The 17,541-nt window shown below is 38.3% G+C and overlaps 1 protein-coding gene across 1 annotated transcript in view; it reads left to right on the top strand.

Annotated features, from left to right (window-relative positions):
- RTEL1 (regulator of telomere elongation helicase 1) overlaps window positions 1-17,541 on the top strand; it is a 41,969-nt gene continuing 24,428 nt past the window's right edge. The window contains exons 1-17 of the mRNA XM_010213946.2: window positions 1-135; window positions 1,362-1,560; window positions 1,908-2,001; window positions 2,510-2,591; window positions 3,140-3,200; window positions 3,650-3,725; window positions 4,357-4,441; window positions 5,484-5,549; window positions 6,425-6,578; window positions 6,905-6,943; window positions 7,062-7,140; window positions 7,496-7,593; window positions 8,898-8,953; window positions 12,280-12,354; window positions 12,951-13,032; window positions 16,474-16,606; window positions 16,791-16,904. Coding sequence (XP_010212248.2) covers window positions 34-135; window positions 1,362-1,560; window positions 1,908-2,001; window positions 2,510-2,591; window positions 3,140-3,200; window positions 3,650-3,725; window positions 4,357-4,441; window positions 5,484-5,549; window positions 6,425-6,578; window positions 6,905-6,943; window positions 7,062-7,140; window positions 7,496-7,593; window positions 8,898-8,953; window positions 12,280-12,354; window positions 12,951-13,032; window positions 16,474-16,606; window positions 16,791-16,904 — 1,595 coding nt within the window. The 5' untranslated portion in view covers window positions 1-33. The remainder of the gene's footprint in view (window positions 136-1,361; window positions 1,561-1,907; window positions 2,002-2,509; window positions 2,592-3,139; window positions 3,201-3,649; window positions 3,726-4,356; window positions 4,442-5,483; window positions 5,550-6,424; window positions 6,579-6,904; window positions 6,944-7,061; window positions 7,141-7,495; window positions 7,594-8,897; window positions 8,954-12,279; window positions 12,355-12,950; window positions 13,033-16,473; window positions 16,607-16,790; window positions 16,905-17,541) is intronic.

The following is a 17,541-nucleotide window of genomic DNA, read 5'->3' as shown; positions in this document are numbered from 1 at the left end:
CACGTGCCTCCTCTCCGGCCCCTTGCAGGCAACATGCCCAGGATCACCCTGAACGGCGTCCCCGTGGACTTCCCCTTCCAGCCGTACAAGTGCCAGGAGACCTACATGGCCAAGGTGCTCGAGTGCCTGCAGAAGGTAAGGGCCCGGCGCTGCCCCTCGCAAGCCCTGGAGCAGCAGGTTCCCTCTGCTGAGCTTGACCCCCACCTGCTTATGAGTGAGATCTACAGCTGCCCCCCTGCCAGATGTGCTCTAGGTCTTTTATTACACATATCTCCTTCTGACAGAGGAAAGGGATTCCTTTAATAAGAAGTCATGATTCTAACTTACTTTTCTTTGTCTCTATCCCCTTTTTTTTTCAACTTTCTCTAGCTTTTTCATTTTGTGCTCTTATTCTAGCATGTAGTTATTAAAACCCACAAATATGCAAGTGTTGTGCCTCTCAGTAGAAATACGGATTAGGATATTTTATCCTAACTTGGGAAAAGGAAGAAAAAATAAGGAAGCAGTTCTTATGTCCATGCAGTGTCCTTAGGTGTTTTGATTTTGTATCATTAGTGAATTGCGCAACCAGTGTAAGTTGCCATTTTATCTATGATGAGGTGATCTTGCCAAATGAATAGCAAATGAAGAATTGCTTTTTACAGTAGTTATTTTTGTTCTGGAATGGGTGAACAGGATCTCCAAGGTCACTCTTTCTTCTTGGAGAGGAAACTTAGGACTTCCATGGTAGCCCAGCCTTCCTCAGACACTTAAGCAGTGCCTTGATTCTTGCTTCGTATCTTTCCATATCGTAGTAAAAATTCTATAAGCATATTTATAGATAAATCATGTTTAAGTGCATTAAAAGAATTTATCACAGCTGTGCAAGCTCATCTGTTACCTGTTGTAAAACCAGTTGGAATTTATAATGTGCAGCAGGACACAATGTTTAAAAATGGATCCACTTGCAAAATTTTCTGCCAATACTTCGTCTGGATTTTGTGTTGTGGGATGTAGTCATCATTCTAAATAAAATAAGCATTTCATAAGAACCAATTCTCTAATTTTTCTTTTCTGCAGTAAACAGCAGACTTTTGCTGTGTCTTATGTTGAACTGCAACGCATTCTACTTACTTTAAGAAAGGAAGATTTCTCTATTAAGGGAAGGATGCTATTGTCTCTGGATTTTAGCTTAAATTTCACTAAGCTACCTAATGAAACTTACCTTAGGTCCTATACGTAAAAACTTTGTGGGATATGTTTGTTTCTGTCTTATGGTATAGTTTATTATATAGTGAATACTCTTCATGAGAAGATGCTGTACTGCATAATCATTTATTCTGCTGAATATTGAAATAACTCTATTTTTCTCTTCAACAAAGAAGGTAAATGGCATTCTGGAGAGCCCAACAGGGACAGGAAAGACCCTGTGCCTCCTGTGTTCCACTCTGGCTTGGCGGGAACACTTTAAAGATACTATCTCAGCCCGCAAGATTGCGCAGCGCATGAACGGAGTGGAGCTCTTTCCTGACAGGCCTATGTCATCGTGGGGCAACGCTGCCGAGGATGCTGACGTCCCAGGTACACATGTTGTATCGCTCCCACTGAGCACAAAAATCGGGAAAGATAATAAATGCTTTGGATTTAACCATTTCTTACAATGAGTATGTAATCATAAAAGTTACGGGGACATTGTTTAGCCTGGTTTCATACTATTTTATAGATTTTGTGGCTGTTTGATGTATCTTTAATTTTCTTAGAACATTAGAAATCTGCTTAGCTTGTTTCTTGTGTGTGACTAGTTGATATTTTTTTTTGCTCTCTATACAAAGCAAATAATTACTGCAATACCATAGAGAAAGACAGCTAATTATTAGCACAGAAAGCCTTATTATGTCTTCCCTTTTTTTTCCCCCTCTGTGTGGCAGCTTATTACACTGACGTTCCTAAAATAATCTATGCCTCCAGAACTCACTCGCAGCTTACACAGGTCATTAATGAGTTAAAGAACACAGTTTACAGGTATGTAGTATTATGATAATAATGTGAATAGAGTTCACTGTTATTGTTCCTTGAGCACTAATGGTTTGTGAAACTTCTGCAGATACAGCCTTGTAATAAGCAAAAAAGTATTGTGAATGACTGTAGTGCACTGGTTCTTGTCATAATCTTAGTTTAAAAATTATTGACACGTGCCAGATAGTCACCTTGTGATGGGTGATATTAATGGGTGACAACATCCAGATTATTTGGCTAAGCCATCATAAGAGATTTCAGTTTTCATAATGAATGATGAAAGCTGCTGCTCAGAGCTCTCCATAATAAACTGCTGCTTGATACCTCTGTTGTTGCTGGAGGAAAGAATACAATAAAGTCAAAGAACAAATAGCAGTTACAAGGCGGGTTCTGGTTTCCACCCATCTTATGAGCCTTTTGCGTTTGACATATTGTGCCCAAATTATGCATGTTAAAAATAAAGCAAGAAAGAAAAATACAGTTGCACATCAGCTTGCATGTTCTGTTTGTACAGGCCAAAGGTATGTGTTTTGGGTTCCAGAGAGCAGCTTTGCATCAATCCTGAAGTGAAGCGACAGGAGAGCAACCACGTGCAGGTGAGACCCTGGCCTTGTGAGTCCAGGTAGTGTGAATAAGCAATTGTTTTGGGTTGGTGTGTGGTGTGTAGCTTTTAACCCTGGCATTACATTTTGCTCCCAGTGACTGTGAAAGTGAAGGGTATTAATTTACCATGTGTTTTGAAGAGCTGGTGCAGTTTATTGTTATGTAGAGCATGAGAATTAAATTAATAGCTTGCGATCTGCCATTCGAGGGCTTTTCAACGGCAATAGTCGATTGCTTTAAAATCATGCTTCTGTGATTGATTTACCTGTTGTTTTTACTGCTAATATTAAAGATTACTCTTCTGAAAAATATTAGTGGCAAAATATAACAAAATTTCTTCTTGTCACGTTGCGTATTTTGTACTACATAAGTGTATGATGTTTAGGTGGACACAAGGACGTGTGATTTTAAAGCTAAAAAAAATTGTTACCATTTATTCGTTCTCTGGCGTTACGAAAAACTGATAATTCTTCACTCCTTAAGTTACCTTTTAGTGCTTGACAATCTGTGCTACTTTACTAAAATGTACTGTATTTTATAGATCTACATGTGCCGAATGAAAGTAATGGCCCGTGCTTGTCATTTCTATAACAATGTGGAAGGTGAGTTTGGCTGCAAGAATAAAGCTCTGCTTTTTGGAGAAGGAGATCTTTGAGAGACAGGCAGAGAAGATTAAAAGAGCTGGCAGAATCTGCTTCTGTGTGTTTATTTCGTATCTATGTACATGTATGTGTACAGTTTTCCTCTAGGTAGATTCCAGTCTTGAACAGTTTGAAGTTAAACATCAAATGGAGAGACGTATTATTTAGGAGAAGGGACACTGTTGACACAAGAACAACTGAAATTAACTTAGCTATGAAAAAATTAGGTTCAGAGTGATGAGAAGATTCTGAATTATTAGGGACATGAGGTGTTCTGTGGGTGTGCAGTATGGCAAGTAGCTTTGCAGGTAGAAGAAATAAAGCCAGTGCACCTAGAAAGGATTCAGTGTCTCTGTATGATACCTTTATTTAAGCATGTGGTTGTAATGTTATATCATTTTTCTTCACAGAGAAGAGTACAGAGAAAGAACTGATTGACTCCATCATGGATATAGAGGACTTGGTTAAAAATGGGAATAAACACAGGTGAACGTTTCTCTCTGACCTTCCTCCTCCTCTTTTGTGAACACTAGAAGTAGTAAAGCAATAATGAGCAATGTGGAGTGGCAAGATAGATTGCACAGAGACAGCTTTCAAAAACTTGTGTGGACTTAGGCTTTAACTTCTGCTACTGTAGTTCTCATAATGTAGTAAGGTGTTTCGGGTCTTACTTATGTAAAGACTGAATTGGATCAGAATGAGGCTCACCTGATTCTTGTGTAGAGGCTGCCAGTATTTGATTTGGCAAATTTTGCAGTTGTATTTCAAATCTAAGAGGATGAGATAGCTGATTTGTTGAGATTTAATAGTCTAGTCCAGCATTTACTTATTGCCTGAAGGGGAGAAGAGAGAATGCAGTAATGAATGTCCGTCTTTCCCCTGTTCATTCCTTGTTTTTGAGCTGAACAGCTTGGCATTTTTGACACTTCTTTTAACTAGTGTTGCTGAACTGGGCCCATATGAGTAGTGCTAACCATCTGCCCTGAAATCTAATGTGTCAGTTTCAGCTCATTAAGCAGTTGATTAGAAATCCTTGAGAGTCTGAAATAAAATACACGAATGTGGAGTGTTTCTCAGTATCATTGCAATTATTAATATTACTATTTCTCTTTAACAGAGCTTGTCCTTATTATCTCTCTCGGAGCCTTAAACAGCAAGCAGATATTATTTTTATGCCTTACAACTATTTACTAGACTCAAAGGTAATCTGCATTTTTAAGTGCAGTTGTTTCCCTTTTTTTTTTTTTTTTTGGCCTGTAGTGGGTAAAGCTAAAGAAACAATATATAGAAAACAAATGTATTGTGTAATATATTTCAGAACTAGTAAAAAATCCCTGTATTTTTCCCTGTTAAGTTCTTCCTCATAGTTAAAGATTTTTCTGTATTGTTTGTTTCTTTGAAATTGAGCTCTTGCAGTGTTGTAGAATATGATTTTTGGTTATATTTGACTTTTGAATGTATGTCTTCAGTCATATACTCTACAGTGCCTTTGCACACATTCTGAAATGTTTTTCTGCAGCGTTAGAAGTCACCTGGCTTCTAGCATGAGGAAACCTGGTTGGTAGAAATTGAATGTCCCTCATGGGGATAGTTGCTGTCTGTGTGTAAAAGCTGCTGTATAATAAGTTGTCCATATTTCATGAACAGAAGATGAAACTTTTGAAAACTCTGAGGAAACAGATCTACTGACATCTTCATACAAGTCAGCAAAACTAATGAACCTCAGTAGAAGATATTTTACATCCTGTTGTGTTTTGTTGTAGCAAACATTTATTTTGTTTTTATTTATTTATTTATTTTAAATCTGACCAATGTAAGCAAAGAAGCATTTTGAAGTGAAATGATACAGTATGGTCTGGGATGTTGTCAGAACATCCCCTTCTTGCAACGATAATACACTTTATTTATTTATTTATTGAAAAAAGGGGGGCTCCTTCACACATATCCCTCCTGGCAAAATAAAAGATTGAAGTTTAAGTCTGATAAAACTTGTGTGTCTTAATATGGTACACAGGATTTCTTCTTTATTATGATTTCATTTGTAAAGTCTGTAAACTTCTGTGAATGCATTTCATCACTTTGATTTCCAGAGAAAACGATTTCATTATTTACTGTTTTTCCAGGCAAACAGTATCCAAATCACATCAAAATCCAAATCTGTCTTATGAGCTAGTTTCTCAGTAAGTCAAATCACTTCTCTCTGACCTTTATGCCCATTACACATTTCGTGTCCCTCATTTTCAGAGCCGGAGAGCGCATAATTTGGACCTGAAGGGGACTGTAGTGATACTTGACGAAGCTCACAATGTGGTAAGTTGCATGTTCTTGGTCTGTTGCCATTTTTTTCAGATTTCCTCCAAGGAGAAAAACACATCACTGTCCTATTTCAAACAGTGTGTAAAAGCTGTACTTGGCTATTTCAGTTGTTGGTATTAACCATCATCAGTGTTTTGAGTTGCCAGGGCAGTTAGAGCTTTGCGAGTTTGAACACCAGTCTTTTGACTCTACTATGATTTTCTACAAGGTGGTAGTTTCCTAAAGCGGGTGTCTCCAAATCTGGTTCTGGTTCTCTGTCTTTGGAGTTCTCTTCCGGATATAAGAATGTGACAAGACCCTCATAAGAAGCTTATCCGCATCTGCTGTTCAGGTGTGCTAGATGACAAATGTGACTTCTAGTTATATTTCCGAGGTTTTTTTTTATCAGGACAAAAATAACATACTGCATCAAGAAACCTCTTGATTGTCTCAAAGCTGCAGTGCTTTGCTTAGAAAATGAAACACAAAGGAAACTTTGAAATATGTTCCCTTTATTCTATTAAGGAACAACCTAACAGTGAGATTCCTACTAAGCAGCTTTTCTCTCTCCCTCTTTTTTTTTTTTTTTTTTTTTTCTTTTGTAAAAAGGCCACTGAAAGGTGTGCTGTTTTGGACTAGAGGTAGTTGCAGATTTGCTATTCCACAGCCATTCATTTAGCAATATTTCTCTCATGTGAATGTCCCTGTTTCACCTTAGTAATTATTCTGAAATAAAACTGGCTTTGTTCTGAATGAAATATTGACACATGAAACTAATTAAACATACTTTTTTCTTTATAACTTATTTCTTGACAGCCATTGCAGTTGGCATGTGTGTATTTAAGCCCTTACTATTTCTTTTCATGTCTCCTGTTCATTGAATATTCTAGGAGAAGCTGTGTGAGGAGTCGTCGTCTTTTGACTTGACACCCTATGATTTAGCTTCTGCAGTGGATGCTATAAATGTAGTATTGGAAGAGCAAGCCAAAGTAGTTCAACAGAATGAAATAAATGCTGAATTCAATATGGAAATGGCCAATTCAGGTGTGTTAATAGCCATGGACCACTGTTTCACTGGGATTATAGGGTGTCCTTATCGAAGAGGAGACAATAATTTAGTTTCCCAGAAATTTGATTCTGATTAATAGATAAATAATTTTTATTTAGTAGTACTGTCAGCAAGTATGACCAGATATGGTCAAACCAACATGATATTAGAGGTCCTGAGAGAGCAGTGCATGGAATGCAGATGTCTCTCCTCATATACACAGATGCAGCCATCATAGCTATAATTTCTAAAAGGCATAAAGAAACTAAAGAATGAAGCAGAGATGAAATGTCCTATTTAAAATCATTCTTTTCTTCAGCAGGGCTGAACATGGAACTTGAAGATATAGCAAAGATAAAGAGTAAGTATTTTGTTGTGTTCAACAAAATTGTTATTGAAAGAATTTCACAAGGTGAGTTCCAGAAGTGCATTTCTGTGAGCCCTAACTTTTTTTTTTTCCCCCTTTGGTTTCCTTGAAGAAATTCTTCTTCAGCTAGAAAATGCTATTGATGCTGTGGAACTGCCAGTAAATGACAATGGAGTCACCAAAGAGGGGAGGTAAATGTATTCTCTTCCTGTTAGGGTGTTTGCATGTTTAGAGGTAAACAAACTGCAGCACACTCTAGTGTGAGCGTCTTGCCAGTGAAAGCAGTTTTGTGTGTTTACATAGCAAACATGCAATGGGACAGCAACAAATAAGTGTTTAAAGGTCTATCAGCAGCTGCTAGGTTTGGTAGTGCTATTCTAGCTTACGAGAATCTTTTTGGGTTGCCTAAAAGACCTTTCTGTAGGAAACGTGCCTAAAAGACCTTTCTGTAGGAAACGTGTCCATGTGAGTGTTTACTCATTGAGGCAGATTTGATATTTATGTGGGTGTTCTTACCCATTTGTGTCTTTTCTTTGTATATTGCAGCTACATCTTTGAACTGTTCGCAGAGGCCCAAATAACGTTCCAGACCAAATCCTCTGTCCTGGAGTCACTTGAGCAGATTTTACAGTTTCTTTCAGGCCGTAAGTGTGAACTTTTTCATTGTTTCCGTTGGGCATTGCAGCTCCTTTCCCTCTAATGTCAACAATTGGGAACCTGCATGTTTTGAGGAGGGAAGGAGAAAGGGATCCTCATTTGGATTTAAATTTTAGAAGTTTTCACATCTTAAAATATGTTCCTAGACGTCCATGTCTTTTATAAAAACTTGCTGGGAGGTCCCAGTGCCTCCACTAGGAAATGTTTTATGTCCGTTCATGTAACAGAGAGAGTTTTAAGTGCTGTTTTTTTTATCATATCTGATCATGAACACACATGCACTCACAGAGAAGTTTTGCAAATAAAGCTGTTCTTTTCCAAAGCCATCAAGATTGTGCCGGTGGAGCTGGGCAGCGTTTGCCTGATAGTTCTTTTGTATCTTCAGCTCTTCCATGGTCATGGAATTGTATAACGGGAATGTTAGGAATTGAGTAATGCCTTTCTCTTTCCTTCAATTAACAAGCTTCAGTTCTCCCTGGTATTTGTTTTTTAATTTGCCCTCTGCAAAGAAAAGAAAAGACTCAGGGTTTCACATGTTCTAAGAAAATAATTTAGCCAGTTCTCTCTGGAAGGCAAATAATAAGTATAAGTAAATATGAAAGACATCTCCACTTTGTGGAGACTAGACCACAGACTGTTGGCTCTGCAGATACATCCTTTGTGAGCCTTTCTATTCATCCTCTTTTTACCTAATATGTTTCTTTTTTCGGGCTGTAGCAGTCTGGCGTAACAGATGTGTCTGTTTACCCTTTCCATTGTCAGGTTCTCGTCATCAGCATATTTCATATGTCCTTTTAACTGCTTCTTTGTAGTCACTGTTACAGTCTTAGCAGAGGCTCTAGGATGGTTACAATGGGCTGTTTATAGCTGTAGCAAAACTAAGTTTTGTGTCTGTATAACAGCTAGTGATCGCCTTCCTATTCTTTAATTCTTTTTCTTGAGACCATTATTAATTGCTTAAGGCGCTTTTGCAAAAGCGATTGAACAGTTTAAACATGCTTGTTTTTTCTTAATTATCTCCTTTCCAATTTCTAATTTAGACAAGCTTTGAGAGGTTTTTGTAACTGGTTCAATTTAAAATTTATCAGTGTATCACTAATGAGAAACTTAATTTTTGCATGTTTTGCCATTGAATTTTTAAAATTAATGAAAAACTTGGAATCATTTATCTGTTTCAGGTGATATTTTTAAGCCATTGCAGTGTGTTGTGCTGGATAGATGAGATACAGATATATACAAGCGCAAATGCATTTGTGTGTGCAAAAAAATAATCCACTATTCTTCCCTGTAGGTACTGGCATATTTATCAATACAGCTGGATTGCATAAACTTTCAGACATTATCCAGGTAAATAATTAGTGCTGCTTTTACATATGCCTAAAACATGGAAAAGTTGGTTTAAAAAGTGTGGCAAGATATCAGAGACATCCATAATATTCTTGGTTAAATATGTTTAATATTTGATGGAAGACAAGAGGTTATTGGGGAGAGAGCTGCTGCTAATGGGATGGTTTGCTCTGGGCTGTGTGTGTGTTAACCGGGCTATTTGATAGTTTTGATTGTTTCCCCTTCTTTTGGAGATGCTAAATTTTAAATTTGACTGGTTTTAACCTCCACCAGGTGGAGCTGGGTCATTGAACTGTGCACCTTCAAGCCAGCAGTGTTTGGGGATGTGCAAACTTCTCATGAAAGAGCAAGGCAAGCTTAGGAACAAATCAAAAGAAAATAATTATAACTGTATTTTTTTCATTTACTTATTAACTTAAGTCATCTGTAAAATTAAAAAATGCCTTTAGTGCTGCAGGAGCTGAATGTGACACTGAAAGCATGTGAGTGTCTGCATGGTGCAGTCAGTCTTTGCCCTGCTGTGTGGTTACAAAACAATCAGTCTGAAAAACCTGGACGCAGTAAACTGAGAAGGTGCAGTGGGCCAGTGACCTGAAGTTCAATTTCTAGCTCCCCTCTTAATTTCTTGAGTGATGCTCAAATTCAACAATTACTTTCAGACAAAATAACAGCTATGATGTTACATGTTGGAAAATCTGCTTACATGTGGGATTAATTTCACTATATTCCCAGAAGTTGGTGATTTCAGAGCAGCCTCTCTACCTGAGTCCTGGGGGAATCAGGTTGAACCAAACCTTTCCCTAACAATGCAATGAGAACTTTGTTCCCTAGGCACTTTTTGCCTTGGATCTGAAAGATCTTTCTTCACCTGTCTTTAGTAGGTAGGTGACAATAATGGTGATGTCTTAATGTGTGTCGCTCATTGCTTTTCTCTCTTAGTTTAATACATTTCTTATATTAAAAAGTACTACTCAATGGCTGATACATGGAATCCCATGGAGCTGAAGACTCCTCTGGTTGGTAGCATTCTCTGGTTTGTGCTACCCTCTGGTAGCCTGTGTAATGGATTAGCTAACACTTTTTTTGGAAATCACTGACCTCATAGATCTTTTCCCTGGAAAATATGTTGCTTAGAAATGTAATCTATGCTTACAGAAAGCATAAAAGTGCCAAAAATATTGCTAAAATAGTATAAAAACAGGCAGGAGGCAAGTAAGGTCTATGTAAAGGTCTATATAAAAGCGTGTGGAAAGTTTTCCTCTTACCTGATAAAGATGATATCTAGCTATATTTTAGAGACTCTCGTCATCTTCAAGCCATTGTTAATTTAACCATAGGGAGCAACAAAAGGCATTCCTTTGTGTTCTGGCTTAGCTCAAGTGAAATATTTTGGGTCTTGGAATCCTGTTTAATCAGGAATGAATCATGAAATAATGGTCAGCACTGTCGAGTTCAAGGATACGTCAGCCTACGCATCTAGTGACTTCTTTGCAAGAAGAATAGATCTCGTCTCAGTTTAGGAATTTTCTCTCCAAAAATTAGCACAGAAGAGTCTGAGTAGAAACCATTGCATTTTTTTGTTGAGTTTGGCACACCCTTGTGATTTGGCTTGCTCAGATTTGTTGCATACCTTCTGAAGTGGCTCTTGGTACTACTCTTTAAATACCTCTGGAAGCCGGTGAGAGTTGCTTCTACTTTCCTATGTATTCTGCTGTTCTGATTATGTGATTATACCTAGATTTCCTCAGTTGAAATTTCTCACTTTTAAAACACAGATAATCTGAAATTAGTGAACCAAAACTTGTTTAGTCCTGGTAGGTTTGCAATACTGAACTCATCAAATGCAAGGACGTTTGTGGCAATAAAACCTCTTCCCAGTGACATGCAAAGTATTTTATTTTTCTAGAAATCTAACAAGTCCTCGATGTATGTTCTGGTGCACTGGTAGCAATTTGCATACACTAGTAGCAAATTTACATGTCTTAGACGTAATGCAGCTGTTGCTTTGTGGGCAAGGTGAGGCACAGGGAATTTCAACTGTTTGTCTGGGCTTTCAAAGCTGATGAGGAGGAGATCCAGAATTAGAGCCCTGGTGTCAGGGTTCCAGGCACCGCAGAACACAGTCTGCAGGGTATTGTGTGACCAGCCCTGGCACATGGAAGATGGTTTGACTCAGCCGAGTCATCTTTCCCCGAAAGCCAAGATCTCTGCTGCTGAAAATGTATACGTGGGCAGCAAGTCCTCCCTGTGATAACTCATTATCCCAAGATACCTTTTTAGTAGGGTGAGGTCATGGTCAAAGTCTTGCTTGATGCGCCGTAGTGATTTCTTGTTATAGAGCTTTGTCTTCAGCAGTTAATTTATCATAAGTTTGTTTTTATTAATGATCACTGTTTTAAATTCCTTTTTTATTTTAGAAGAACACTTTGGAAAATCTTTTTCGTACACTCGCTGTTTGGGTAATTTTCATAAGTTACTCTTTCCAGTAATTGTACTTTTTTTTTCTTTTTTTTTCCGATCAGTGCCGATCTTTTTGCAATTAGCTGATATTTTTATGAGCTTGGATAATTCCTTTTAAATGTCTGAAAGAATTTTGTTTAGAAAAATTAAAGTAAGTTATAAATATTTGAGAACCACAGCTGTTCTCACTGCAATTGCATTGCAATGCCATATGCTTAAATGAGCATCACCCTTAGTCATGAGACATCACATGCAGGAAAAAGAAAGAAATGTAATTCCATAACAGAAGAGCTGACAGAGGTTTTCCATTTAAGAAATGGACAGCTACGTGCAGTTACAGCTTCATTTGTATCGAAGCAGAGTATTGTTAGTGTAGAGTGGCGTGGCTGAAATTTTAAACAAAATTAGGGAACCAAATGGTTCTTTTAAAAGCAGTTGTGGCTCTTGTATCAATAGCCAAGTCACGTAGGGTTTGGGTAATACTGGCACTTGTGTGGGTTGAATATGTGCTTACACGGAATCCAGCCAGTCAGTTGGTTGCTCCTTTGTATGCATCAGGTGCTGAGGGTGCTCAGAGTTTAACACACAGCTATGAAGAAGAAAAACCTGTGTATTTAAATAGTGGCATCATATTTAAATACTGCATCATTTGACTCATCAAGAAGCCAAACAACTAGCAAGAGATGCCTGTAAAGATGTGTTTATTCAAGGTTCTCTGCTTTTTTAAAATGATAAAGGAGCAAGAAGATATATTTAAGTTTGATGCAGCAATAATTTTTCTGAAGGTAGTTCTTAGTGCAAAAGCATGTTAGAAATCTACTCAAAACACTTGTTAATCTTTCTCTCTGTTTCCATCCCTTTACCAGACAGTCTTCAACATTGATCCTCCAGAAGGTGTGACAGGTTTCACACCAGCCCGGGCCATATCCAAGTACTACAAGGTATGAGGTGCTCGTGAGTATTCAAGAGTTAGACTGGGGACAGAGTAGCAAATTAATGTTTTTGATTAGAAGGACGTGTAAGTTCTTCCAAAGAAAACCCAAAGAACTGCAGTAAATCTAGGTTCCAAGGAAAAGGGGAATCTAGGTAGTTCATTTTAAATAAAGAGTTTACTTCAAAATTGCTAAGGAAAGTGCAGCAGGTGCAAATTATTAAAAAACTGTAATACTTCATGCTATGCAAGAAGATTAGAAGATACAATGCTAAAAATTGGCTTATTGAAATTTATTTTGTCCTGGTGGGCAGTGCCCCAAAAATTCTTTTACTTTTTGGTCTTTGTTCAGGGCAGCCTGTGAAATGCTGTTCTCAAACTGATGCAAAATGTCTGGTTAAATGGTCATATTCTTCTCTGATCCTTCCTTAGATATGACTGACTGGAAATAAATTAGGAAAGAGCTAGCAAATAATATGGCCTTACTAGCATTATAAAAGCGACATTAATTATCATAACTACCCATGACATGGATGAAGCCTATTGAGGGATGAAGTGCAAGTTTCTGCAGCAATCTCTGGAAGAGCTGATAGGTTTTTCCTGCAGGTACACATTCATCTGGATAACAGTAATCAGAAGAAGAAACAAAGGACGGATCTCTGGAATTCATCAGCTGTAAAAAAACAAGGTATAAGAGTAGACTGTACAGACTGATACAAAAACTGGATTGTAACTTTTTTAATTTAAATAAAACAACCGAAGAAGAAAACAATAGAACAAAGAAACAAAACAAATTCTAATCTTTGTTACTTTGCAGTTTTGAACTAGGACTCTCTGGCAAATTATGCAGTGCTGTTGCAGGACTTTTCCTTAGGGAGCTTCAGGACTGAACTGAGTAACTCAGTTTGTCTGTACTCAGAAAATGCCATCCTTTTCAGGCCTGATGTCATAACTGTCAGCTGGTGCTCTTCATAGAGCTGAGAGGTCTGCAGTGCCTGGTTTGTATGCTTTGGAGAAGTGCTCAAGTTAAAACAGTCACTAGGTGGGACTAGTTTTTCAGAGCATCAGCGGGTTGTTTGTGTGGTGGTTGCTGCTGTTGCCGCTGCTGCTTGTTTTGTTTTGTTTTTTTAATCATCTTCTGTAAGGTGAAGAGATTTAAGGGTGTTGCATTGCCCTGGAGCCATCTTCCTCTTCATCAGCTTCCCTAGTGCTGCCATTGACTGGCTCATTCTGGAGCTTTATAGTGAATATATAATGTGCCACAAAAATAAATCTTGAGAATGTGAACTCTTAGCCAGAAAATGCTGTGCCTGGTAACAGCTTCAAGTGTCCTTCTGCTCTCATATTTGCTCTCTCTAACTTCTTCAGTTCTTAAGGGCAGTGTCTCGCTCCTTGGTAGTTTCAGTCTCAACTCCAGTTTTCAGTCCTTCATGGCTCAACTGAAACTTCTCCCTCTCCTCTCCTTCCTCCACCTACTTTTCTACCCTTCTTCTGCAATACTTGATGTCTGGAACTACCTCGATACAACCGTGTTTCAGAACAACATACTTAAAGGGAAAGAAATGGCTTCTGAGAAGGCCGCCGTAGGGAGCATTGAGCTGGATTTTGTTCCTCAACATCCATTTCACTTTTCTTGTAAGTACAGTTAGATGGAAAACAAAACAGATGCTCTCTGATTACGTAAGAAGGATGCAGAAACTAATGGTAGATTCTCTTTACTGAAGCCTCCTTCATAGGATACTTTCCAAGGATCTTTGTAAATACCCAGCTTCGTTATTATTTACCTAATTACTCAGTTAAGTACTCTTGAGAATGTAAGTATTTGTTTCACAGAAGATCTGTTTTTCAGTGAGAAAAACACTTTTTTTTTCCAAAGAATGGGTTTCCACGAATTTAGTGTTTTTAGACATAATGTCCTTACTATGAAGTGTTCACTTCACCAGTGCATTTCTGAATAGAAGCAGGCTGTTTGGTAATCTGCAGCTACTGTTTTCCGGGGTTATTGCTAAAACTAAGTTTCAAGTTACAGAAATACTTTTAAGTAGATTTTCCTACATCTGTAATGCAGAGAAAGGTTAAGAAAAATATTTTATGCTTCATTGCATGGTTTGAAGGATTTGTACACAAAAACAATGAAAAACAGTTGCAGAACCCTGTGATTTAGCAGGAACACTCTAATGCATTTATTTTTCAAATAAAAAGATTATTTGCAAGTACTTGGGCAAGGGATTAGAAATCTGTTGAGACTTGCGCTATCTGCAAGCGTAGCAGAGGCCAGACTAGACTGATCAAGTTTTTGGTCCCCTGTAGTCTGAATACATAGTGTATTGCATAGGAAACTGCAAACCTCCCAGGAATAGCTCTTTCCAAAGGCTTTTGTGGAAACAATTCACTGCAGCATGATTTTCTAAGAACTATAATTTGTGACAGGAGGCAGCATAGCTTGAGGGAACTGATAAGTTTATTGCCTTGGCTATCTGTCCTGTGCATGGATGCTGCTCACGAATGTGACATTAAACTATTGTGGTTTTACAGTAAGGTAAAATGCTGTTGCTTTTGATGTGCAATAAATCACCATGTTGGCAACAGTCCTTGTGTTGGGGATGAAACAAGCTGCAGTGGAGATATACATTGTATACCCTCCATACATCCACTCTATACAGTTCCTGCTTGTCAATGGGACCCCTCAAATGAGATTAGTGTTGTTATGCCTAAAGTCAAAATTGCAGAACTCCAGGCTGCAAATATATTGCAGCTCTAGCTTCTCCAAGAGCAGTGGATCAGTGCCTGGCAAGCATTTTTACAGGGTTCCCGAGATGGATATTTCAAACTGAGAGTTAGTGAGGCAAAAATATTAACGTTCTCTTCTAGACCCTCCTATGCCAGGGAATTTGGAGTTTCTTCTGCTCCTGACATAAGTGACTTTGCTCTTGTTTGTAGATATTTACTGGCCTGTCCACATACAGATCCAGTCACTACTGTTTAAATGTAACATGCACTAATTTTAGTGTGAATCAAAGATACCAGAGTTTATTTAATTTTGTAATTTAATTTCTCCAGAATCTGGATATCTTCTGCATGCATTTGCCCAAATGAGAGGGAAGAGGAAAAGCTAAAAATCATTGTTCTGTCTTGTAGTAGTAAGTGACTCATTGGGCACATACTCCTGGGGATTTCCTGAAACTTTCTTTCCTGAAATTTACATTTTGAAAACAAAGTTTATAGTCTTTGAGGGGCGTGCATGTGAAAGGCATGCATGATATACGGATGCTAGACTTTTTTTATTCTATAATTAAATGAATCATGAGGAGCAGAAAATAAAAGATAATGTTTCATTTGTCTGCCCTTGTTCTTGATCCAGGCAGTTGTTTCATGCCCCTCTTCCCTTTGCTGATGATAGACTTTTGGCAAGACCACCTGTGTTCTACTTATTTCTTTCATTGCTCAGCTGATGACTAGTGTGATTTGCACATTTTTCTCTACATCCTGTGTGTTAATAATTTTTATTTTCCTAGGTATTCAGTGTGGCACATGTTTTTGTATCCTCATCCATAAATGTTTTGGGTAGAATTAAAGCATTTCCCAGTTGAGTCCGGGGAAAAAAGAAAATTGATGGAAATGGGGATATAGTAAAAGTTTTTAGCTTTTAAGAGTTCCTAAAGAAGTGGAGTTCTTTTCAATCAAGATATTTTCAAGTAACTTCAGTTGTTCGTTCTTCATCCCAGTATTTTTGCAGATCTTCTACCATGCTTTCCTTTCCAATTGCCCAAGGCAGCTGGAAATGAACCGGTTAATGGATGGAGGAGTAAGGGAGTTTATCTAAGCAACCTCACAATTGCTAACAAAAAGCTCTCATGCTCTGTCTTTTCTCTAACAATCTTTTGACTAAGAATATAATTTGCTTCAAGTGTATAGGTTCGATGAACTTTTATACTGTATTTTGAGTGGACATAACAATTAAATCTGAAAAGGGCCAAATCAGCACACGCCGTATTTGTGGGATTTTAGCTCCAAATGATAGCTGTTCACTTGCAGAAGTTCAGATGCTGCTGTGTGCTGTATGCTAGGCAGTCACTCATTCTCCAGTGTACAGACTTGCTGCTTAGTGTTTTCTCTTTATCTGATTCAGGAAAGACCTTGAGCTACTGGTGTTTCAGCCCGGGCTACAGCATGCATGAGCTCGTTCGGCAGGGGGTCAGGACCATCATCCTTACCAGTGGGACGCTCTCCCCGCTCTCATCCTTCACAATGGAAATGCAGATGTAAGTATCTAGAGCTATGAACAGAAACATTAACGAAAACCCACAATCTGCCCTGATGCTTTTAGGTTTTAACTCAGAATTTTTGTGTTCTGCACTGCAAGTGCAGTAAGGAATGATTGAACATGTATGACTCGGATCTCTCTTTGGGGTTGAGTATGACTTAGATCTCTTTCCTGTTTTTCAGCCCTTTTCCTATTTGCTTGGAGAATCCACATGTTATTGATAAGCACCAGCTCTGGGTTGGGATTATTCCCAAGGGCCCTGATGGAACGGTGCTCACTTCTACTTTTGAAAAAAGGTAATGGATTTCCATATGGAATTCTAATGTGAAGTTGTGGGTTCCAAAACTAACAGTTTTGTTTAAAGGAGGGAGCTAGGGGAATAAGCGGTCTCCATAGTTCTTTTCTTGGATAAACACTATACTAAATAACACTATTTCACAAATAAAGTAGAAAGTTTAGAAATGCAGAGCTGGAAGGGATGGAGGGTCAAGGTCATGAATGCACTAATGTATTTTAGCGGCTCTGGTCAGCCTCAGTGTCCAGAAGCTCCATTTAAGCTCAAGCCTGGGCTGTCAGCCCCTGCCCACAACATGTTGTAAGAGTATCTGTGTCTAGGCCATCACAAACAGCCTCTGCTATTCCCTGAGGTGGAGCCCCCCATTTTAAATTTCTTGCTGAAGGCCTAGGTTTACTTGCTGTGCTGGAGGTGAGCTGAATAGCAAGCTTTTTATATTCGAAAATTTTTGCTATGACCTGCTTCCTCTTTGCATCTGCATTGTCTTTTGGAGGAAAACATGCCTGAAGCTTTGTGAAGTTTTTCATCATTTTTTTCCCCTCTGGTCTTCTGTCGCTTTGTCTCTGCTCCTTTGTTCCTCAGAGCACTCAGTGCTCCTGCTGCAGCTTCTGCTCTTTCTGTATGAGAAATGGAAAAGA

This window comes from Tinamus guttatus, unplaced genomic scaffold (assembly GCF_059628265.1).
Source record: "Tinamus guttatus ecotype Peru unplaced genomic scaffold, ASM5962826v1 Tinamus_guttatus_pri_ptg000194l, whole genome shotgun sequence".
NCBI lineage: Eukaryota > Metazoa > Chordata > Aves > Tinamiformes > Tinamidae > Tinamus > Tinamus guttatus.
This window is presented reverse-complemented; position numbering and strand designations above follow the sequence as displayed.